At 38.3% G+C, this 25591-nt stretch overlaps 2 protein-coding genes across 3 annotated transcripts in view; one reads left to right on the top strand and one right to left on the bottom strand.

Annotated features, from left to right (window-relative positions):
• The first annotated feature begins 100 nt into the window (after positions 1-100).
• LOC134487208 (keratin, type I cytoskeletal 18-like) lies at positions 101-19318 on the top strand. 2 transcript variants are annotated; one of them, XM_063288865.1, is made up of 8 exons: positions 101-523; positions 11101-11183; positions 12092-12248; positions 13909-14073; positions 14166-14291; positions 16152-16372; positions 17662-17687; positions 18399-19318. In XM_063288865.1, exons 1-8 carry the CDS (start codon positions 143-145, stop codon positions 18494-18496), a joined length of 1257 nt encoding a protein of 418 aa, XP_063144935.1. In that variant the 5' UTR covers positions 101-142; the 3' UTR covers positions 18497-19318. The 2 variants fall into 2 exon arrangements, with proteins under 2 accessions (XP_063144935.1, XP_063144936.1); XM_063288866.1 differs by lacking the exon at positions 17662-17687 and having other exon boundaries at positions 102-523.
• Positions 19123-25591, bottom strand: part of ARPC2 (actin related protein 2/3 complex subunit 2) — a 25730-nt gene continuing 19261 nt past the window's right edge. The window contains exons 8-10 of the mRNA XM_063288872.1: positions 22057-22157; positions 21825-21925; positions 19123-19575 (exon numbers count right to left, since the gene is read on the bottom strand). Of these exons, the coding sequence (XP_063144942.1) occupies positions 19551-19575; positions 21825-21925; positions 22057-22157 (227 nt within the window). The 3' untranslated portion in view covers positions 19123-19550. The remainder of the gene's footprint in view (positions 19576-21824; positions 21926-22056; positions 22158-25591) is intronic.

The following is a 25591-nucleotide window of genomic DNA, read 5'->3' as shown; positions in this document are numbered from 1 at the left end:
GGCTAGTTTCTTTCTGTATATGCAGATTACGAGAATTCGAAACACAGCGTTTTCCTCATTGGCTGGCCGCTACCTGGACATGCAAATGAGAACCCCAGGAGATATAACAAGGCGATGGACCCCAAGGAGCCCAGGTAGCGCAATGGCTTACGCTTTCTCTTATCCCCGGAATGGCTCCCTCTCGGCGGGCTCCGTGCGTCTCTTCCCCGGTTCTTCTGCTGCTTCCGTGCGTGGCAACTCCAGCGGTTCCGACGTTCTGTTAACCCGAATACGTGGGGCGCTCCCGGCGGCCCGAGCCAGTGTAGCGGCGGCTCCTTTCTTGGTGGGCCCGGGCCGGCAGCAGGAGGCGCTGCAGGGGTTAAACGAGCGCCTGGCCGGCTACCTGCAGCGGGTGCGGGGGCTAGAGGCAGCCAATCGAGCCCTGGAGGAGGAGATCGCCGCCACCCGGTCGAGCAAGGCTGGGGCACTTGGCCGTAAAGACTGGGAAGCCTGCGAGCAGCCCCTGGCCGAGCTGCGCAAGCAGGTGAGGGGGGTAGTAAATAGGATGGGTGGAACATCTCTCCGAAGAGAAGGGTTAAAGGCCGGAGCAAATAGGTCGCGAAGAAAGAAATGCGGCTGCCGCGAGAGCGGTGGGGACTCGCCCGAGTTCGGGCAAAGGATAATCCCCTCCTCCTTCAACCTGGTGCTCTAGAGGTGCCTTTGTGTTCAATTCCTCTAATTCCCAGCCTCGCTTGAAATTATGGCAGTTGAAATAGAGGTTGAGGGGTCAAAGCAGAATTACTGGCAATGGTTCACTTGGGTTTGGTGGCCAAGTGGGAGGGAGAGGAGGCAATCAGGCTAACTGGTTATAAGTATTCATTGTACTATATCATTTTTACTTTAGCCCTTCTCCTCCTCTTCCTCAGCAAACATGTTGGGTATTAGGGCAGCAGAAGCATCTCCCATTTTATTCCAGTAGTGGTGATACTAATACCATGATTTAATTTTGTGTGTGAGAAGCAGCACACAACAGGTTTTAAATAGGAGGTGGGAACATAAGGTATGTACACTGCCTTCGGTTGACAAAAAATAAAGGCAGGATAAATCAAATAAGTAAATGTTTGTTCCAGTTGTATTGGCAAAGTTTTTCCCCCCTGTAGTATATAACAGTTGTAGGAGCAATTATAAAGCACAGGTGGAGGAGGAAAACAGAACTGCTGAGTGCACCTTTCCCAGCTGGTATACCTGGCCATTTAAAGCTCTTCTGAATATGACCATTTAAACTCTGGCTCTAACATTACTTTACCACCCCAAAGTAGCAAACAAACGCCTGTCACATGATTCCTCAGCTTTTTCATCCAACCCAGACTGTGGTGTATCACAAGTAGTCTATAAGGCCAAGTAAAACTCTACTGACCCACTAGTCGTCATATGAGTTCTTGGAGCTCTCCTTGTTGGATTTCACAGATTTATTTCTTATCTATCATATTTATATCCCATAGCAATAATAAAATAGACTCTTGGTGGCTCACAACATACAGCAAAACAATACCTAGTAATTGAAAAGTACAGACAGGTACACATAATTGGAGAAGTGATCATATTTTAAATGATAAAACAAATAGTGTATCAGTCATCTGTCAAATCCAGATGAGTCAGACAAACAAGCTGGGCATAAAGGAGGATAAAGGAGTAAAAATATGAGTGAAAATAGTAAGGTGTGGATGAAAAAGGGCCAGGGTTGGGTGAGTGAGCCAGGAGATGCATTATAAGATTTTGCATTTTGAACTAATCACGTATTTCAGAGTACAGTACCTTAAAATGCCATAGAACAGCTTGTTCCACCTGGTACTGTCCAGATGTACTGGACTACCATCCCATTGCCCAGGCCATGCTGGCTGGAGGGCAAAGGTTGGAGAAGCTGGCTTTGGAGCGTTCAGAGTCCTTTACATACAGTTATAACCTCAAAACAGCTCTGAGAAGTAGATTACCCTGCTCAACTTCATTGTTAGAGAGGCAATTAGTAGAAAAAGTTGTAGAGGAATTTCATGGTGATAAGTATATTCCAAATTGATGTGGAAGAAGGAAAAAGTAAACTGCATGGAAAACAAACTTCTTGTAGAAGATAGGACAAAGACATCTTGGGAGGTGGGCTGCAGAGCCACAATTGAAAGATTGAAGATGGATGCACATTTAAAAAAATAGAACCTCTCTAAGGAAGACTTGACTTGATCAGTTTAAAAATACAGACAGTAACTATGTGGGGGATGAAAAGAGAAGCACCATCATGATGAGATTCTTTAACAGATATTTGCCCATCTCAGTGATGGACGTGTTTGCAGCAATGGGAATTTGTTGGTGCGAGCTATGGCAGACTGTAGCATAAATTGGGGGACTGTCGCATGAGGCTTTGCCACTTTGAAAGTGACACAGAACCTTTGTGATCCTGTGATGTCAGCTGTGTTTGAGGCTGACTGACTTTATTTTTTGATCAGCTGTGTTGAATTTGCAATCAAAGTGAAACCAATCTTTTTTTGTTGTTTTATTGTTGTGGCTGTATCAAACTATTGGGTGATCTGTTTCTATACCTGCAGGAACTACTACACTATATCTCCTGATGTCGAGCGGCAAGTCTTTCGAAGGGATGGATGGCTTGATGGGGTTTTTTAAAGCTCCCATTCATAGGAACAGCCGGGATGTTTCCTTCTTGCAGAAGGCTAGACAAATGCACAGAATCGGAAGGTCATAGGCAGGTGGGCAGGGAGTCAGATTAAGGGGAGTTTTGTTACTGCAGGACCTACTGCAGCTTGGGGCAAGGTGGTGATTGGTTCCTTGGTTGTCTTGAAATTGACAGGTTGGATTGCAGGGAATCCTGAAATTGCCTTGGAAAAAGTGGGGTTTATGTATGAAACTGCCCTTAGTTGTGGCTGTGTCCTGTTGCAATCAGTAGAAAACGCTTTCATGCAAGGTATCACACCACTGTTTCCAACAGGATTTTGCTATATACTAATATTTACTTGAAGAAGCTGCAAACAAGGAAGAGAATTAAATAGGGCAGCCTATTTAAGTACAGGGTGGATTTTATAACCACAGTATTTTGGGTAACTAGATGCCTGGTCAACAAATTAAATGGGTGGAATTTGCTCAATACAATTCAGAAATTCTTTTAATGACTCTTACACCCTTGAGCAGTTGCTGCAGAGCATTAGCTCTTGGGCAATGAAAATCCCGAATTAAGGACAGTATCACATTCCTTTTGCCATGTGCTCCACTTTCAGAAATAACTTCTAGCCCTTGAAATGCTCTAGTTTGGGACAAGATTGCTCCCTTCTTTTTTTCCTCATATCACAGAAGCTCTGGTGGTGTAGTTGTTCCAGTTTTGCTATCCAGGTTTGAGCTGTAGAATGGTGCCTGCTAGCTCAGGAGGCTAAATGGGCTTCAGGTGGACTTAGATGCCCCCACATAATGGCCTTAGCTTTCTTGGGGTCCAAGTAGGATATTCAGGGAACCACAAAGGGCGTCACTGAGGGGTTCTTTCCTTTTTCGTTTCAATACTTCGATACATGTTCTCTGAGAGGTGGAAAATAATGACGAGGCCTGCCTCCTAGAACCCTTATTACACAAGGTTCATTTGTTTTTAAGGCTAGGTTTTGTGGTTTGCGTAGTTTTGGGTTAACATATTATAGAAGCCCACACATTGTGGTTTGTACCTTGTACTTCATGGAGCAATGGACTGTATAAATGCAGTCCATTGTGGTTTATTCAATAAGCCATAGTTAAACTTATGATGTGAACCCATCATATTCTTGTGCTGCTTTCCTACTTGTTCCAGACTTCCTTTATTTTAGACTCACATTATCAGAGCTGCCTTCCCATAAATTCTGATGCTGTAGTTCAAAGGAAAGATGGAAAAGTAAGAACAGTTGTCCCTTTAGAAAGACAATCTAGTTTAATAATGGTTATGGTTTAATAGGGAAACAGTGAGTTGAATTTTCTCTTGTTTCTCCCGAAAGCTAACGAATACCTCCACCTTCCAAGTACCTGTATTACATTTTAGATGTTCTTTCTCTGTCTTGACAACTTTATCTACAGGATCTTGTTAAAACAAGCTATTTTTCTGGATTTCCATTTTTGCCCAAGACAAACTTTTTTTAAACTGACTTTCTTTTCTTCCTTGGACAGTCAGTTTGCCTGTCCAAACAAGGATCCTGGATTCAGACACACGTTATATCTGGTCTGTAATTACTTGTGTGATTGATTGACTGATTATGTGCCATCAAGTCATTTTTAACTCTTAGCGACCACATAGATAGATTTTCTCCATGACAATCTATCTCTAACCTCTTCTTTCAAGTCTCCCAATGGTGCACTCATCGCCACCATAACTGAGTCCATCCAGCTTGCTGCTGGTTGTCCTCTTCTCTTTCCTTCCACCTTTCCCAACATTAGAGTCTTTTCCAGAGAGCTGGGTCTTCGCATAATGTGTCCGAATACTTGTGTGAAAAAGCCTGCAGTCTTATCCTCTAAAATAACTATCTTCCCCTCCTTAAAATGCAGTATTTTTAGTTTAATTTAGGGTTACCAGATCTAGGCTGCAAAAATTCGGGTGACCACTATGAATCTGCAAAGAGATACAAAAAAAAAACCCCACTAAGACTTAGCTGTCATTTACAGTACTGGTTATCTACATTTTTGCAAATTGGATCTGGTAGCCCCAGTTTAATTGCTAGTCTTGCAAGTCAATGATTTCAGCACTGTAGATTCATTTCTGAAAAATTATACATCTATTAGTGTTTTTTACTCCTTGGTAGAATGCAAATTCCTGCTTCAGTTCATTTTTAGACCATTGTTGTAACACCAAGGCTGTGCTGAAATATGCAGCAGCCACCTTGGATAAATTGCATATTTTTCATTCATATAATTTTTCCAAAAATGAACAGTGACCAACATTTCATGAGCCACTTATTGCTAGTCTGCCCTAAAAGTCCCTAACGTTAGGGACGGTTCCGTTTTTCTTTATTAATTGACTAGTTGTTCTTTGGCTGTTTTGTCTTAGGCTTCCCAGCCTCACCTTTTAGGTTCTTCGCCCAAACTACTCCTCTGTGAAGTTTTAAATCCAGAAAAGCTGTTTACCTTTTTTTTTTCCTTATAAGAATCAGATTATAAGAATGCTGACATAGTTGCTTCTGGTGTGGTTGGAATACAAATCAACAACATTCTATGGCAATGAGTGAGTTTACCCAATTGGTGTCAGCAGCTTTGCAGACAGAAAATCAAAGACTCGATCAAGCAACTGCTCTTTCTTTATAGGCTGACCTAAGAACTGCTGTTATGGGCCAATCCAAAATATTTTCAACCAATATTAATGGGCTGAATAGGTCCATTTAAAAGAAAAAAGTGTTTTAAGTTTAAAAAAGGGGGGGGAGCACATATTGTATGTCTTCAGGACACATTAAAAATAATACTGTAATGTAAGTCCGTTGAAAAGTAAATACTTTGGTCAAAAATTTATGGCCTTGGACAAAAAATGAAGTAGCTATATACGTGAACATTTTACCATTGTCCCTAGAAAACCAACATCAAAGATGAGGAAGGAAGATTCATAATACAACGCTTCCAGGCTGAATCTGGTAAAGTAATAATTGCCTCAATTTATGCTCTGAATGATAACAAAAAAAATTCTAAGGGAGATTTTTTTCAATTACTTATTCAAAATGCAGATGGAGTTATCTTAATTTTTGAAAGTGTGGATGTTTTTCCCCCATCTATAGATAAAACAACTTTATCCCAAAGAAACGTTGGCAAATGTCCCCCAGATGTCTTACATTACATGTCATTGTTTTCTCTCTTGGATGTGAAGACGTAAATATGCCATAGACAGCAACTATACTTGCTGTTCTTCAGTTCATAAAACCTATTCAAGGATAGATTTGTATTAGAATTTTAACTCACTGTTAACTGATTTTATTGACATAGAGATGGCAGCTCCTGCTTATGCAAACCATAATCCGGTAACTGAAAAATAAATAGAGGAACTTCCAGATCAAACAGGTGGAGACTCAATGAACTATTTTAAGAGGATATTAAACTGAAGTGTTACCAGGAACTAAAGAGCTTCCATATCAACTTTTAATGTTTCCTTATATAAGTATAAGATGCCAATCTTATACTTATATAAAGTAAAATAAAGCTTTTATGAAAGTTTGTTTATCTCCCTAGCATCAAATAGAAAGAAGGGCATGCAAAACCAGAAGGATTTATCACTGATCTGAAACAGTTAGAATCAAGGCATAAACTTATCCGGGTTTCACATTTAGAACAAAAGATAAAAAGCAACATGGAATCAACTAGATTTAATGGAACTAAATGAGATCTATAAGATGTTGAGTTTTACCACACACAAATGCTTTGGAAAAGGCAATAGGCTGTGCAGATTGTGCCTTATCATTTGCTTAAGGAACAGGATATAAGAACCATTACTTCCATTTGGGAGGAAGCCAAATATGTTTCTGCAACAAAAGAGATAATGCAGCTATTTGTGAATTCCAAAGTGTATAATAAATGGAAATCTGATCCCCAAAAGACTGAAGAATATTTGAATGGAATATTACAAAATTTACAGATAAAAAAAAAGTTCTAAATTGAAGACAGAACTAAAGAGACAATTAAAAAAGTCTGAAGTTGAATAAAGCTTTGGGACTTGGTGATATTTCTGCAATGTATTATCAGACTTCTCAAGAAATTCTAGCTAAACCTTTAGCTCAAGTAATGAATGAGATTCAGGAACATGAAGAACTTCCTTTATCAAGGAAAGAAGCTTTTTTCTTTGATTTATAAAGAAGGAAAAAGTTAGACTCGCCTTGTGTCATATAGACCTATTTCTTTACTGAACATAGATTATAAACTGTTCACAGCAATACTTGCTAAGAGGATAACAGGTTTTTTAGCCAAAATGATATATCCTGATCAGACTGGATTTGTCCTGAAGAGAGAGATGAGAAACAATATCAGACATATTTTGAATGTTATTGGGAAACTATGATCGGCTATGATTTTTCTTGATGCCTTGGACACTTTAGAAAAAGATGGATTGTGGCCCTAATTTTCTTACATGGATACAGGGTATTTATGAAGAACAAAAAGCCAAAATAATAATAAATGGTTCTTTATCACAACACTCCACTACATTGAAGGGGACAAGACACTTTCTACGTCTATATTTGTATTAGCATTAGAATCATTGGCAATCAAAATACATCAATAAAATAAAACCCCAGGAGTTAAATTAGCAATGGGGAAACATACATTGAAATTATTTGCTGATGATGTTGTACTCACAATTATTCAGTCTAAAGACTCTTTAATACCATTAATGGAATGTAGAATTACTGCATAATGTAATGCAGTAGGGCTTTGGGTCAAATTATCAGATTAATATAGAAAAATCTCAAATGTTTACGGCTTATTAAAGGAAAAAAAAACTACTTGCACCATGTAATGGAGTTTAATGTGCTGTAATAAAGGTCAAATATTTAGGAATCTATTTGACAGAAAATAAAGGATTTATTTAAAAATAATTACTTATTGGATTGGTAAAGTATAACAGCAAATGGAAAAAAACGATTTCTCTTGGCTAGGAAGAATTGCAACCATTGAAATAATATTCTAGCAAGACTCAATTTTCTGTTGCAAATACCAATACTTACCAACAATATGGTATTGTGACTGGCATAACCAAGTAATGAATTACATATGGTCCTATGAAAGACAAAGGATTAAATTTAAGATTTTAGGATTCAAAAGAGCAACGATTAGTGGCTCCAATGTTAAACTATATTACCAACTTACGTAAGATAATATAAAAGATTAAGTTGCTTAGTTGCTTAACATGGATCTCAGAGTAGATTATATCCCCGGACAGCCCAGCTACTTCTACAGAAGGGACAGGATTTCCAGACAGTTTGCATAAAATATCTTTGGATCAGTATATGTAGAAATAAACAATTTAAAAGAGATAATTCAATAATAAATAATGTATTTGTAACAAATATAGGGATAGAATCCAGATTTCTCCCCTCTCACTTCATTATTAAATGTGTACTTTTATGAAGAGGAAAGTATTGAGAATTCACTCAAAGAGAGGTAATAACTTGTTCAGATTGCAAGATTTAATTATCAACAAGATGAAATCTTTGGAAACTTACATCACAGTGGTCTAGCCTACCTGACCGATCTGAGTATCTTTAAATAAGTAGCACACCACTAAAATAATTGTGGAAACGAGGGGGTAATACTGATTTGACTGAATTCAAAAATCTTATAACACATAATTGAAACATTTGCTGGGTCTTATTTATGAATTGTTGGTAAAGTATGCTTCAGAATCTGAAAAAGTTAAAATATTGTATGATTAAATGGATGAAAAAATTGAACATAGTAATAGAGATGCAACGATGGGAAATTCAATTGAAAGAGAATATTACATCTGCTCTAAATACTATACTTTGAGAAAATTGATACAGCATATTTTACCATTGGTATAGTATTCCAGTGAGCCAGTTTGGTGTAGTGGTGAAGGCACCAAGCTAGAAACCGGGAGACCCTGAGTTCTAGTCCCACCTTAAGCACAAAGCCAGCTGGGTGACCTTGGGCCAGACACTCTCTCTTAGCCCTGGGAATGAGACAATGGCAAACCACTTCTGAAAAACCTTGCCAAGAAAACTGCAGGGACCAGTCCAGGCAATTGCCAGGAGTCAACACTGACTTGAAGGTACAAATACAGATACTACTCCAATCTTAACTGCTAAAATAGACAATTCATTCTCTAAAAAGTATTTGAAATGTAATGGGCAGGTTGAATGATTTGGGGGGGGTCATATTTACTGGCAATGCGGTAAATCAGGAGTTGGCAACCTTTTTCTGTAAAGGGCCAGATTCTGTCCCTCCTCCACCACCTCCATGGGCACAGCTGGCAGGTCTGTAGGCCAAGGGGCACGGCAGACATTGGATAGCACCGACCTGTCAATAAGGAATCTGCTGATAGGCCAACACCCTGCCCCGCCCCTCACCCTGGGAGCTCAACTGAGGCTCAGGCCTAGTGAACTGCTGCCTGCCCATCCACTCTTTTAATTTCAAGAGATATTTAAATTAGAATAGATTCTCAGTAAGAATTCAATTTATTATAGTTTATAATCTCAGTCAGTGATTTATACTGTGTTAACCATGGCTCCTGATATTTATTCTCAGCAAAAAGCTTAACAGTTATGCTTAGTCTTCTAAAGTGATATTTTTGTTTATTCGTTCAGTCCCTTCCGACTCTTTGTGACTTCATGGACCAGCCCACGCAAGAGCTTCCTGTCGGTCGTCAACACCCCCAACTCCCCCAGGGATGAGTCCGTCACCTCTAGAATATCATCCATCCACCTTGCCCTTGGTCGGCCCCTCTTCCTTTTGCCCTCCACTCTCCCTAGCATCAGCATCTTCTCCAGGGTGTCCTGTCTTCTCATTATGTGGCCAAAGTATTTCAGTTTTGCCTTGAATATCATTCCCTCAAGTGAGCAGTCTGACTTTATTTCCTGGAGTATGGACTGGTTTGATCTTCTTGCAGCCCAAGGCACTCTCAGAATTTTCCTCCAACACCACAGTTCCAAAGGATCTATCTTGCTTCGCTCAGCCTTCCTTATGGTCCAGCTCTCGCAGCCATATGATATATCAAATTATTAATAATTCATTAATGATATATTAGGAAACTATAACCTCCATGATATTTTTAGATCCCTTGTGTGCTCATTTGTATTTTACTCTTATTCTTTTTACTTGTCATTTATTTCTGTTTGCTTATACTTTTTCTCTGAAATGTCCATATAATGTCCATACCATACTTTCATGTAGATTGTTCATTTTTGCAACAAGGATGATGTTTCAAGCTTGTGCACCTGGAACAGCAGGTTTGATTTAATGCCCTGTGAAACATGATCCAACTGAGATGCAATCAGCCTGTAGGGTAAAGTTGATTACTGTGAGAGAACAAGAATGCTAATTTGAATGCTTGAGTTATTGATATTCTTATCAGCTAAGTTACTTATCAACCAGATGGCTTATCATAACTGACTCACTCTGGTCAATACAACAGTCATTTGTTCCTAGTTTTTAATAACCAAGACAAAGGACCCATTATCCATGCAGATCAAAACAAAGATACTGGTTTGTTTCACAAATATTTCAAATTATTTGGACAGCAACCCATTGTTTGATTCCAAGATCTGGCTAGTTTCAGTGGGAGTTAAGAAAATGAGAGTGACCTGGAAGATGGCATAATATGTCATGGCAAACTTACAATAGTCAGTTAAATCACCCTTATAGCTTGGACCACCTAGCTCCATATTGTTGATGCTTGATTGGCAAGGGCTTTCTCTTGTTTTTCAGTTTGTATCTGAGGATCCATGGATTGAATTTGAGATCTTTGACATGTAATGAATGTTACCCTCCTCTCCTCTGGAAATAAAAAATGTTAGAGAAATTGCAAGGCAGGTTTCAGTGCAAGCAATACTCCAAGTTCAACAGGATTTGTTTGCTACATATTACATGAAGGCAGTGATATACTTTACCGTCTAAAGGAAACTCTTCAGAAGACTTTCTGAAACAAATGAAGTCAAGCAATACATGAGCTTTCCACCACCACTCCCACAAGAATCATTAAGTTCAGGGGCTTAATGATCTAACAAATGCACCACTGACTTAGACATTTGTGTGGCTTCAGATGGAGAAAGAATGCTTGACTACATGTACTTTAGATCAGATCCTGGTCCTTAATTATGAATTATGTATGTAATTTATTCAGGCTATACCTTGCTATTTTATTTTGTGTTCCACACAGTTGTAAGTAAAGCAAAGTTTCTGTATTCCCACAATTCATGCAAATTAAGGATCAGGCTTAATCCAGCCTTTTAAAGGAAGGAACGGGTGTTACCAGCTGTTTGATTCTGACAGATCTAAAACATGAGATAGTAAATTTGACAAGAGTGCTCTTTATCTGGGGCTAAACCTCGAGAATGCAGTGGGATTTGGTTTTGCGTAGGTTGTGCCATGCTGTCATCTTTACGAGTTCTTTTTCTATGACAGGTTGAAGACCTCAGTATGGAGAATGTCAGGCTGCTTCTGCAAATTGATAATGCCAGGCTGGCAACGGATGACTTTAAGCAGAAGTAAGCAATAATGTTCTAGTTCCTTTGTTTACACTGTCAGTTAGTTATATATCACACATGGCTGCCTGTATATCCATCATGGCCTCCTTTTCTAATCTCTTACTCTTAACTATATCTAATTTTCCCATGCCAGAATTCTGATCTATGTAATTCAGGAATAAACATGTATTTTTGCTTTGGATACAAATTAGAATCAGTTCTGGATTAATGTTTAAATCAAGGTTAGGCTACCTCTTGGAGGCCAATGGCTACATTTAATAGTTTGGGGGGGAATCTTTCATATTTTAAATTGCAGGAAACTATGCAGTCAGTTTTTAGCTATCATGGTCAAAAGGGGCTCTGAGGGCTGCAAAAAGGGAATCTGGTGGCCTCATGCAGACTTGGGGCTGCAGGTAGGTCAACTTAGGCTGAAGTTCTCAAATACCTATGCTGACCAAAAAATACTTGGTTTCAGGATGGAGATCTCTGAAAGCACATAATTCTACATCTGGATTTTGAAAGGGAAGAACTGATTCAGTGAATTGTAGGGTGCTGGTCTTGTCCCCAAAATAAAGTTTATTCGGCATCTTGACAAGTTGCAATTCCATGAGCTAAAATATGTAATAGCTGCCAACTTGGCAGAAAAAAACTAGATACTTTATAGCTTGTAAATATACCTGAATGAAACACACTTGTCTACATCCTGTTCTTCAGATCTGTACTAATAATTTATGCTTAAAAAGGCATACATCTACATTCCCTTACACTTAATGAACAAAGTGTGAATCAGCTGCTTTGGTGCACAGCTTTGCCTAACTACAAAACGTCTTGTGGCACTATAAAGGCTGGCAAATGTATTATACAAATTTTTGTGGATCACTTCATAAGATGTCCTGTATCTTGTTCGAATTTCTGACCTCCTTTTCTAGGCTGGAAGCAGAACAGGCTGTATGTGACAGTGTCCAGAAGGACACCCAAGGGTTGCGCAAAATCATAGATGACACCAACTTCCTACGTTTGCAGCTGGAAGGGGACCTGGAATCCCTCAGAGAGGAGCTGGCTCACTTGCGCAAAAGCCACAAGGAAGTAAGGCCCATCTTTGTGCTTTCATAGTTTCAAAAAACAGCTGTCTGTCTCAGGTCTGCTGAAGTTTACCAGCACTGAATTAAGGTTGGGTTCTATTCTTTTTCTCATGCAAGTCTTTCCAGGTTAGCCTGAAGTTAAGAACACGAAAGGAAAGTAGAAGCTTTTGACTTCAGCAATATATGGTTTTCAGTCATATAAACTAAGATACGAAGATTCTGAAAATGATCTTTTGTATTATCTTATGCATGCTAATTCTATGATAGCAGTTCTATTATTTGGGCATGTTTTTGGCTTTTCTTTGTCACAATGATTCCCACTATGTATTTCCCTGTAAATGTTGACAGGCATTAAAAGGCTTGGAACTGGAATTTTGAATGGGGAGAATCCAAATTAGCATCAGCCAAATTTTGAGAGGAACCAGTTACCCATTACTCCCTCAAAAGGAAATATATCTACATGTAGAAATGCAGATCTATATGTACAGATGATGCACATTCTTAAATGAGTAGTGTAAATTTATTAAATTTATATCCTGCCACAATTGCAAATGGACTTAGCAGCTAACAAAAAGAAATAACATCTACAATAACATATGTAGTCCAATAATGAATATCTTACTATAGTGGATCTGCACAATTTAGATGCCCAGCTATTAATTGTTGAGGGGCAATTTCAAGGCTCTGGATTTTGATTCTGATGGTTCCTTTTTTTAGAATGGATTTGGAGAATTCTTCAAATGGAGAATATTGTCAAATAAAATCTGCCCTCTTTAAATTTAGATATAAATTCACAGCACTTCCCAGTTGTTGGACTGTCTCCTTAATCCCTCTTATTAATAATAAACTGTGCAATCTAATTCATATCTATATAAGTTAAGCTTGTTTGTTGAGTTCATAGGGAGTGCTATTGCAGTCCTGTTTCTTAAATTTCTTATTTACGGGATTTCTAAGATAGATAGGAGAGGAACAGAAAAAACATAGCCTGCTCTATAATCATCATCTTCTGGTTCCTTTCCTTTTTTGTGTATTAAGCATTTGCTCTTTAATTTCTCCCCTTTATTCATGTGAATGCTGAAAGCTTGCTTTCTTAAATAAAAATGATTGCACTCTGGCTGTTTTAAAAGGCTCCAGATAGCCTCTTCTACTGCATGAGTCTGGTGGCAATACAAATTTGTCCACACTAAGACCTCTGCAATCTTCATGTCAACCAGATGTATAGTGTTCAACTCTTATAATCTTCCAAACAGCATGACTATTGCTAAGAAATCTGGCAGTTAAAATCGATACTTCCAGAAGGCACCAAGGTTGGGAAGGGTGGTCTGCACTTATATACAAATATCTGATCATTACTTTTGTCTGAGACAAAAATAAAAGGCCTTTAGATTCCCCCTCCCCATCCAGCTAGTACATTCAGATTGACCCCAAATAGCACATGTTTAGCTTAGAGCCTATAACCAAGTCTTCAGTGCATATGACACCTTTTAAAAATGTCAGAGGTAGTTTTCCGGTCCAACCAGAATTTGAGAACTGAAGAAAAGGAGGCAATTATAAACATAAAAGAACTTGCATGTATTTCAGTTGCACATACACAGGCTCAGTTCCAGTAGAGAATAGGAATTAGGAGATGACGCTGGAGACTGCTTCATGTCTCTCCACTGCAGGAAGTGGAGGCTCTCAATGCTCTGGTGGCCAAGTCTGATGTAACAGTTCAAGTTGACAACCCACAGAAGCATGACCTGAGTGAGACCATTGCTGAGATACGCAACCAGTATGAGCAAATGGCTGAGCAGAATCGTGCTGATACAGAGAACTGGTACAGAACCAAGGTGAGGACTGGTGGAAAGTGGGTAAAAGGAAGAAAGCCTGGGTTTTTTTTAACATCTGCCCACCCCCTTACTGTGGTCCCTTGCTCTTGCAGGTTGACTCCATGTCCCAAGAGGCCAACATGAACACTCAAGCCCTTGAGCAGGCCAGGAGCGAATTGTCAGAGCTTCGTCGGCAGTTGCAAGGCCTGGAGATTGAACATCAGACTCTCCAGAAAATGGTAGGAAGGAATTGCTGTCTTCCCCTTTCAATCTCTGCAACAGTCCTTGGTCCTGTTTGGCAAAGCATTTTTCCTTCCAGAATGATAATAACTTAATGAGCATTAGAAACACTCTGCAAGTTGTTGAGTCTTGTTTATGTAATCCCATACCCATATAACTGAGATAAATCTTGAGAAAATCAATGATGCTTGCCTTATTTTCAGACTGTGCAAGGAGCATCATCATCCTGGGGATGAGTCCAGCCAGACTCCTTGTGCCCTTAACTCATTGCACACCTGTGTCATTTTTGACCATCATCTGTTTTGCACCAAATTATTTCTGGCTCAGCTCTGCCATATTTGAAACTGCAGTAACATTAAAAAAAAATCTTTCAAATGATGTAAATCTGTGGAGCATATGGGCATTCTATTTCCACATTTGCAGGAATCAAACATCATCACACCTGGGTCATGGCTTCAGTTTTCCTAACAGATCTTTCAAGGGGAATGCAGCTTCAATCCTCCACTGGAATTTTTTTTTCGTGGGGTGGTGGTGGTGAGTTTCATACAACCAGACATATGCCCTCAAGTTAAAAGAAAGACATGGGCTCACGTGTGTGTACTTGCAAACAATTTGTTGCTCATTTGCCTGGAGTGACAGGAGACAATTGTTCATCTGGAATCTATTTCCAGGGATGGGTCAGTGATTGATATTCTTTGTTCTTTGTCCTTAATATTTTGAGATTGACAGATATCTTCAAACTGCTTTTGGGAGATCATGGACTGAAAAGAGTGATGGATGGAACTTCCTAAAATTTGAAAAAGGAGGCATGGCAGATTTTTTTTTTTATCCCTCCTTTATTATTTTTATAAATAAGTCAAGGCAGCAAACATACCTAACACTCCTTCCTCCTCCTATTTTCCCCACAACAGCAGCAGCTGGAGGAAGAGGTTGTTCTTTGGTCAGGGTTGATGTAAGGTTCAACAGCAAGCCCAAGATGCCATTTTAGAGGCTTAGATCTTTGCAAATCCTTTTTTAAAATATGCATGATGCTTTTTAAAAACACTCAACTCCAACATTTGGTCTGAACCATTGTGAATATTGTGACATCTCCTGCTGGCTGCTGTTTGTTGACCAGGGGTTCTTAACCTTTTTGTGCCATGGATCCCCTTAAGAGTCTGGTGAAACCTATAGACTCTTCAGAAAAATGCGTTTAAATGCCTAAAATGAAATACATAAATATAGATTATATTACAAAGGAAAGCAATTATTTTGTTATCAAAATATTAGAAAACAATATCTAATATAGTAATATAGGTGCTTCTTCATGAATCCATCCATGTTATTGATCAATAACATCACAAGCTAAATTTCAGAGGTTAATGAAAATGAAGTATTCTTTTTCCTTATCCAACTTTGAGGACCCCCTGAAATCTATCCATGGACCCCCAGTTAGGAATCCCTGCTGTAGACCAAAATCTTTTTCTATAGTGAAAATATAAATGCAAAATCTGCTCCTCTCTGGCCTGCAAAGCACGTAACATTTTGCTCTTATTCTGGAAAGAGGTGGGCGGTCAACTTGTTTTGTGCCCAAAGGACTATAGGCAAGCAGGCTCATTTCATGCATATTGCAGGGTCAGGATTTTCTGATTTTTTCATGGATTTTGGAGATGGGGGAGATTGTTTTAATTTCCACTATGCTATATGCTTAAGTGCTATGTGAAATTTGCGTGTTATTTCCTGTCTTAACAATTGCAGGAATCACATTGCCAATGTTTGGTAATTGGGGGTTGGGGGCAGGGGACTTCTAGAGGTTGCATGGGATCCTGAGGCCTTGAGCTTTGCAGCCCTAGGTTAACACAAGGTACTCTGTTGTACAGGTGGACGCTCTGGAGAACACACTGAAAAACACAGAAGATCACTATCACAGTGGCCTGGCCAATCTGAACCAAGTTATTGCTAATCTGCAAGAGGACCTGGCAGCCTGTCGGGCCGATCTGGAGGCACAGTCCGGAGACTATGAAATACTTCTGGACCTCAAGACAAAGCTAGAGAATGAGATTGGACACTACCGCACTTTGATCGAGGGTGTAACAGACAGGTGACAAAGGGCTGGGTCTCTCTTTCCCCTACTCATCTTTCTTGGCCCAAACCTGCTTTGGAGGAATTAAGTGTCCTGGTTATTCTGCTAGATCCACAGAAAGTTGCAGCCAACTTTGGCTCGCTGATCTTTCCTGTATCCAGGACTGTCTATTTTATAATGTTAGCCATTTTGAAAAGGCAAATGGAGTAACTTCATAATGTTGTTAGCAACAATTGGTTAGAAAATGAGCCCTTGGAACCTTTTCTGTCTTGCAGTTATGATCAAAGACACTTCAGGGATCATGTCATCATCCCTTCAGAAAAAAACTAACAAATATATCTCTGAAAAAACACAGCTTTTAATATAAATTTGTATGTAAATTTGGTCCTGCATCATGATATAAGACATTTGCTTACTCAAAGGGAAAACCAAAAATATTTGGTTATCCAAATGCAGGCTATGTGTAATTCTCCATTTACAGATAACAATAGGACAGAAAGTACTTTCAGGGTAAGCATTTCAAAAATCAGAAAATTAATTCTAATCAGTGAAGAGACAACACAAAAATTGTAAAGTAATTTTTGGGACAAGTTTTTGTGGACTTCAGTCCATGTCATCTGCTGTAATTAATTTGATAGAAGGTAGGTGTGACATCTCTTTATTGCCCTTGATGCAGCAAATTAAGGCAGCTCCCTCCGTGGAAAAAGGTAATTATTTTAAACTTCACTGTTTCCCCACTCAGGTATAAGTCAATTTTTCTGACTCAAGCCACAATTTTTCACATGTTTAGAGTTGCAGCCAATATGAACTAACGCTCTCTAACTTAACTATTCTCTGAATGGGATCAGATAACTCATTCATTTTATTATGAAGGGGAGAAAACCATTGATTTAGCAACTGGTTTGTAGAATACATGTTCAGATACAGAGAAGGATGTGTATTTTAGAATGGAACACATGAAAATCTTAACAAAAGGCTGTTTTTTTCCAACTTGTAGAGTGAAGCTGTTCTCTAGTGAATTTAATCCTATGACTGTTTTAAAAACTGATGGAGCTCTTGCAGGATTTAATTGTGGCTACCTTGTGAAGTCAGGAATGAATGGTCTTGTCAATTATTCTAAATTCCTTAAATAGCACCCAGAAAGCACCCTGCCTTCACAGAGGTAGCAGGTGGGAACTGTGTTTGTAGAAGCTGATCCCATGGGTGCTCTGGCACAGGGATAAACAAATATACAGCAGGAAGCACACTGGGTAAGCAAATGGTCTGATGACAAAACACACAACTCTTGCCATGTTTTGTATTTGCAGAGATGTGTTGAACTCAGGAAAAGCAGGTAAGTTGCAATAGAGACATTAACACGCAGAGATCTCTGTTTCTGGCATCTGCTATTTGTCAGTCTCACAGTTCACTCTCCTGAGCTTTGCTGCTGCTCTCCACAAGCTTCATTTGAAAATGGCAGGGGCTAAAGATTGCTGGACTGAGTCAGTTAAAGTCCACAGGGATTGTAAACATTTGTTCTTGCCAGACAACAGCAGTACTATTTTCAGGAAGTCAAAGATTGATATGCATACACTCACAAAATCAATGGAGCCAATGCATTTGATAGTAGCTTTCCTCCGAGAAGCAACAGATGCAGCCTCCATATAAATATAGAAAGATTTAGGAAAACACTATTGATTTTTTTTTAATGTGAATTTCAAAATCAGAACGTACTCTCTTAGGAACCCAAGACCATACACACAGAATTACCTAACGGTTATTCATTCAGTTAGCAAATCTAGCTTTAAAGCATCTACATCGTATAGTTTAGATCCCAGCCTATGCTCTGCAGATGCTGTTCTTTCTTGTCTGTATTCTTATCTGCTCCTTATGACCATTCCAGCATCCATGCAAAAAACATTAATACTCCTAGGTCTGCTAAACCCTCGGGAGGTGATTCTTGCTGCTGCTGCAGCTGCTGACTTGTAAAGATACTGTATCTAATTTAGTCCTAGTTCAAGCGTGGTCTGCCTCTAACCAATTCATATTTTTCCATTTTCTGCAGTGATCAGGAGCCAAGCGATTAAAAAGATTGTGGTCATTACACACGAAATTGTGAATGGGCAAGATGTGACCCAGAGATCTGAAGAAATAATTCAATAGGATTTCCTAATACTTTACTCCTCCATCAACAATCTCTTCTTCTGTTGACTAAAATAACAATGAGCAATTCAACATCCTGTTGTGGTATTTGCCAACCTGGTCATATTGAGTTTTTAAAAAATCAACATTACTTATAATAGAGATTGAAGCTTGCTTAAATGATAGCCACATTGCTACTGATCTTGTGCAGTTATGTGTCTTCCTCTCTTCACAATCTTCTGAAAATTTGGGCATAATTCCTATATATTTGAAAGGGGTGGGGCAGGCAAATCCACATATATCCTCCAAAGAGACAAAGAAATGGCAAGGGCTTCAATGTTTTTCAGAGTTGTACTGATGATTTCCTACTATGCTGGAAATACAGTAAAAATCTGGCTAAAAATAAAAGGTATCTTATTCACCATAGTAGCATTTCACTTCTTTGCTAATGTTTTAAGTGCTTGAGCTTCATCTGTATGGAGACTTTGGTTCAAACTTGTCAGATTTCTTCTCCTTTACAACTTGAGTATATTTATCAATTGAGGGAATGCATTAAAGGCTGCTGGTTATATATTTCTCTCCCATAAACCTTTTCTGATTCTGTTAAGCATAAACAAGTAATAATGAATACCATAAATCATGCTGGGTAAGATAGAAAGATCTCCTTTATTAATGAACCCAACAATATTTCTTCAGATACAGGAATTGTGAACTCAAAATATCTGGAAGAAAAACAAGTTAATATTGCATTATGACCATAAGAAATACTGCCAACTCATAACCGGTAAACATATTGCAAAGCAAAACAGCTTGAAAAAGGGGAGCAGGGAGGGGAAAAGAAAAAGAAAATTGGATCAAAATGGAATTAAAGGATGTTTTCATTTTTTTTAATTAAGTCCTTGCAAGCACAGCTCGATGCCACAAATCACTTTCCAAACTTGTGTAGAAAACATAACCCGATTGGATTTACTTCCTTAAGAGCCCAGAGAGGTGCAATGTTAAAAAGCTACGATTATCAGGTAGCAAGTGCTCCAGCCTTCTACTGCAGTTGTCTGATTCCACCTTGCCTCAGGCTTTAACGGGACGCAAAGGTCTTCCCCCTGGCAAGAATTCAGAGAGCGTAGGTGAGGGTGGTGCCAGGATATCTTTAACCTTGCACCTTATGATTTTTGGATTTTCAAGACTTACCCGTGTCCCATTCCTTTTATCCAGCAACACTCATACAAAAAATCCTAATTTTACATTTCAGACTTAAGTACATACGATTTTTTTTCCGCTGGCATCAGATTTCTAGTTTATTTCCCTTCCTTTCCTAAATGATTACTTTCCCAGAAAATTTCAGCCAGTCTAATCCTACATATATTCTCTTCTATCAAAACTCCACTTTCTCCAACTCCAGAAGCATGGCCTTATCAGTCTACTGACACACTGAACAAGTGAAGAGCCTCTGCAAGATTCCCACAAATATCCTGAAACTACACTACTGCAGCCTTTACTCTCACCCTGCCCTGACAATGCCCAATGATTGCTCAACCAATATTTCTTAGTGAGGCTTACACCTTCATCAACCCTACTTCAGTGAGAGTGAAGACAGGAATGAGAATGGTTTGAGGAGATCAAAAAACATATACCCAAAGGCCATTTAGTAGCTCATACCCACTAAGAATTCTGGCAATCTAGTACATTTCATTTTCACCTTCCTTTCTAAGTCAGTACAGTTACTTTGACCCCTTTCATCTTCATTTTGCCCAGTCTTGCTTTACATCTGTCCAATAGGCCACTATAAATCAAATACGTATCAACATATTTTGAATTACATTTCCTTAGATGGTGTAGCAAAAATTATGTGTACCACACTTCTATAAAAGTCTTCATATTTCTAGTTTTCGCATAGCCTGCATATGACTTCACATACTTTTGTGAACTAATATATTCAATAAAAATACCTTTTGCTGTTTTTCTAATTTTCAATAAAAATAGCAACTGAAGAAACCTCAGGTCCTTAACACTTTATTTTAAAGGGGAAAATGAACAATTATCTATACTCATGAACACCTTCACATCTTTTGTACTCTGGCTCTCTTATGAAGATTAACGTAGCATAAGAAATTATTCCAAGGAAACATTTCCAAGTTGAAGTGAAGAAAAGGGCCATGGTGGCAGTATAAATAATACCTAGTTGGGCTTACAAATGTCATCTTACTACAAAGGAAGAGTTCATGCTTACAATACAAGCATGAAGGGAACTTGGGGAAATCAGGAGATATTCCCCCAAATAAGAGAACTTTATTTTTATTTGGTTAATAGGACTCAGACTTGAGTCTCTCTCAGCAACAATCAATCTTAGGGATTTATATGAAATAAATACCATGAAGTTAAAAGTCCTGAAATAAGACACAAAGGAGATAAAAGGAAAGCTAAGAACATACAAATTATGTGTTAATTCAGACTTCAGCTTGCAGATATTTCTGATTCAAGGATGCAGCTACTAATCCAGCAAGGGTACGCAATGGAGGCCGAGTTCTACTTCATAAAGAGCTTGCTAAAGTAGTTGCATTCTAGATGACCAATCATGACGTGTTACATTTATCATCCTTCTACTTGAAAATGAGCTGTTTGATCTTTTTTGGCATCTGGTCACTTGTTTGTGAATATATCTTCTGTTCCATCTCAGATCAGTTTCAGTTAAGCCCTAAGTGGTGTTAGTCAATTATTTTACTTCGATCATCTATGCATATATTACTTACCCTGCTGGGTTAGCAGGAAGTTTAATCAAATAATTTCATTAACTCAGCCACAAGTAAAGCTACTAATGTGTTTTGGGGATATATACATGTGTATATATATATATATATATATAGAGAGAGAGAGAGAGAGAGAGAATGAGAATCTGATATACAGATGAAATCTGAGCAATTTTTTATTATTTATTATGAGCAATAATAAAAATAATAAAATATTAAGACTATCTTGCATTTAGTCTACTTTTTTAGCAGATCAACCTTATATGTGCATCATCCTGATTTATAATCACTAAAATATGATTATATGGGTTCTTGTGTTCTTCTTCAGCTACTGCATTGTATCAAATATTAACAGGTAGTTTATGTATTACTAAGGAAATTGAGTGCACTTCCTGCATTTATGGGGGATTTTTAAAACGGTTTTAAACGTTTTTCATTGTTTTTAATTTTTAATGATTTTTGTAATGTTTTGGGTTATTTTGTTGTCTTTTGTTGTGTTTTTAACTTTGAACACCACTCAGTCACGTACGTGAGATGGGCAGCTATACAAATTTACGAAAGCAAGCAAGCAAGCAGAAGAAAGAAACTTCTCCTTTAATACTCACGTGATTGTTTTCATTTCCTTCTTTTCTGCATCTGGCCGGGCACGATTGAGCACTTTGAGAAAATCTGATGTTTTTGCCCTCATGCGCGTGTGAATGTAAGCCTGCATTAAAGAAGAAAAAACATATCTAAGGGCTCTACATAGTACTTGAAATTCAAGCTCTATCAGCATTTCCTTTTCTCAAACTAAGTTAGGCATTTGCATCCCTGGGAATCTAGATACAATTCCTATACCTTGGAGCATTTGATGTGATAGTGCAGGTAGTCCCGGAACGTGTGGATCAAATTTATGGTGTTATCCCTTGCGGCAGCATTGGTATGGCGGGGAAATAGCACTGCAAAGAGAAGGCAACAAGAAATGCTCATTCCTTAGCAATCATTACAAAGCTACATTGGACAACTGCCAAATTGACCTCTCTTATTCTTTGGCCCAATACCCATTTGTATCATTTCCAGAATTAATATAGATATAGAAGAGATATAATCTTCAGGGTGAAAACCAGTATCAATTATATTTTGACCATTTTATTTATGTCAGGTAGAGAACTAAGATAACAGAATTGCATTATGCAGATTTTCATTAAGTAGACTCAGAATTCAGCACTGATAGAAAGACAGGAAATAAATTTCACAATGATCTATTTGTGACAACAGTGCTAAGTATTTCTTTCATCTGTATCCAGACACTGAAATGATTCTTTGCAGATTCTGTAATTTCTTTCCACGATTCATGATAATTTCTGAAGTTGGTCCTCTTTCATATGATCTGTTAAAGCAAGTAAGTACCTGGATATTTCACATTCTCTTTGTCACAGAGGAATGAGAAACTTTCCTATTTCAATGAAAGACACTTTCAGTTTGACACTAAACTATACTGGAAACAGAAAATACATACCCTAAAGTACCAAATTCATGCAAAGTGCTGGGTAACCAGTATTAACTTGCACTTTTAATTCCAAAATAATGTAGACTCTACTTTTTATTTATCTATTTCAGCAAAGCCAGAATCTCTATGCTTACTTCTAACTGCTGGACACTGTTACACTAATATTGCCCAGAAGAATTTCTATATAACGAAACTCATTTCAGCAGTACATTATATACCTACATGCAAAAGATCACTAAATAAGTACTACAGAACTAATGGCAAAGGTTTTTAATATAAAAGATTGTTTTTAGCGAAGAGAAGTTTCCAGTCGTTGAGAACTAGAAGAAAATGTAGTAGACAATGCATTTACTTAAAGGTGACTATAGAAGAGATCTGTTCTTCACTGAAGTTTGATGCTCAGCACAGCCAAGCACAATGTTTAATACTAATGCTTCCTGAGGACAACTTTGTGCAAGTGGACTTGCAAGTAACCTTCTGACTGCATGGCAAGGTTTCCCTTATCCACTACCGCCTACCCATGTACACTCAAAATGTATTTTCAAAATGCATGGAATCTGCCAAGATAGCTTTTGAAACAACCTCCCATGCAGTTAGCAGAATTGGCTTTTAACAAAGGAAGTATGTTGTTATATTCTACCTTAGTCCTGTATCAAAAATATTATTAAGAGAATGTTCTTCTTAAAATGTTCAGTGAATGTGCAAGGTAAGGAGGGAGAGAGAGAAAGAGCATATTAACACAACACACACCCCTTGCTACCTGCTTCTTGTACAGTGCAAGCTTCTGTGGAGAGAACCGTCTTCTATATGTGGAGGCCCCCTCTCAAAGTGCAAAATTCTGAAAACCCAGGGGTTTACACTATCCAGAAAGCCTTAGAAGGATAGTAAATGGCTTTCCACAGTGCAGATGTAGAAATACAAGATGGATAATAGATATGGAAAGAGAGAGGGGAAGTCAGCACGCTCATTTTCCCTCTGCCCATCCCATGAATCATACAGCTGGAAAGGGCCATGTAGGCCAAGTCCGACTCTTTGCTTAGTGCAGGTATCCAAATTAAAGTACTAAGTAACCACTGTTTACTTAGCCCCTGCTTGAAGACATCCTACGGTTAGAAGCTCCCCACCTCACTACAGAATTGGTTCCACTATACAAGGGCTCTCGGCAGAGCTTTCCAGTAACTAATTTTTCCACATGCTGTCTGTCTGGACAATAGAGAAGACGACTTGGCTTTCTTTTGTGTGACATCCCTTCATCTACTTCAAACGGCTATCTTATATTCCTCCCCAATTATTCACTGAATGCTTTTAACAAATGCTGAATATGGCATCTGTGGGCTAGACAATATTTTGAAACTGAACATTTTGCGCAGTGATGACACACTAAAAAAAGCAAAAGACAAAGGGACTGCTGTGCACAAATCAAAGGCTTTTCAGAGGAAAGAATTTCTGTCACCCCTGCTCTCTGAGAAATATTATAACCAACTATCATTACTGTGTTCTGTGATGTTATACTGCATTTGCAATGTGACAAATATGACACGGCCTGTACTGGAATCAAATGCTGCATGCCTCCAAAGTTCCAACAAGTGAGCTGCACTGCTTTGCAAATCATGATGGGCTGTGCCTAATGTATTACGGGGTTTAGAGAAGCAAGCAGAAATGTGAGGAAAAAATAGTCCCTGTTATGGTCAGCACAATGCTCTCTAGTGAGATGGACTTCTGTGTTAATAAAATGGTGCAAAGATGCTTATCTCATCTCATAGGACAACATATTCAGGATTGAGGGACATACTGCTAATATCTCAACATATTTATTTTTTCATCTGCAGAAGTTCAGAGTATATTGTATTTTCCTTACCATTTGGGTGAATTAATATAATGGATGCAAATGGGTGAATTAATATGATGGATGCAAATGAAGCATCAAGTACATTTAACCTGTAATATTTCTGTCAAAGTTTTTGAACTAGGTCTTAAAAAATATTTAGATGAGCTAGAAATCAGGACCAAAGGACTGTAAATCCTTCTCCAACCAGCAGAGTTAATCTGTAAGAGCAATCATTACAACCAGATCTGAAATCAGACACTTAGATTCTGAAAATCCCTCTCATGAAACATTGGTTGGAGTTGCCCAACAATCCACTCAACCTAAGAAATGGAATTCTTATGACTGAATGATAGCTCAGGCAATCTTCAAGGTCCACAGTGACAAATTCCTTATAGCTGGTTTCCCAGTTACCTTCTTGAAGACAGTCAGCACCAGGTCTTCTAAGGAGAAACACTAGCTGATCAATCTTGGTTTAGAAACTTACCATGCAAAGTCAAGTCAAGTCATTTTTATTCAATCAATGACCAGCTCAAAGTAAACAAAAAGACAGATATATAGAAAGTACAGAGCTACAACCCTGGCTCAGAAACATCTTAAACAGGAGAAGGAAGTAGCATAATAGCTACTTAATATACTTAATTATATTAAGACACTAATACAGTAACTCTTAGAGTAATTCTCAAGAACATCATATTGTTAGCATTAAAGCTATAATCCAAAAGACCAGAACGCAATAAAACTAAAAGCCCTACAAAATCCTAAAACCCTATTTTAACAGTATAACTATAGTCTGTAAAACTACAGCACAATGAGACTGAGGAAAAAAAATCAATAAAATTATCCCCATACCAGTTTTTGCCTTACTTCCATTGTGGCAACATAAAACCTAGCTATTGAGCAGATGATGAGGATTTCAACTCTTCTAAAAGGAACTTCACAAGGTATTTGTCCAATTTTCCAACATGATTGCATAAGAAGGGTAAAATTAAATCAATCCAAATGTCCTATATAATTTACAGTGTAGTAGTAGAAGGCTGAGTGTTTCTATCTCATTA

This window comes from Candoia aspera, chromosome 1 (assembly GCF_035149785.1).
Source record: "Candoia aspera isolate rCanAsp1 chromosome 1, rCanAsp1.hap2, whole genome shotgun sequence".
NCBI lineage: Eukaryota > Metazoa > Chordata > Lepidosauria > Squamata > Boidae > Candoia > Candoia aspera.
The sequence above is the reverse complement of the archived record's forward strand: the minus strand, read 5'-3'. Positions and strand labels throughout refer to the sequence as shown.

Coding starts and splice junctions, on each gene's coding strand:
- LOC134487208 (XM_063288865.1), top strand. CDS start 143: ATGGCTTACGCTTTCTCTTATCCCCGGAATGGCTCCCTCTCGGCGGGC. Junction 524..11,100: donor TGGCCGAGCTGCGCAAGCAG/GTGAGGGGGGTA, acceptor TTTCTATGACAG/GTTGAAGACCTCAGTATGGA. Junction 14,074..14,165: donor AGAACTGGTACAGAACCAAG/GTGAGGACTGGT, acceptor TTGCTCTTGCAG/GTTGACTCCATGTCCCAAGA.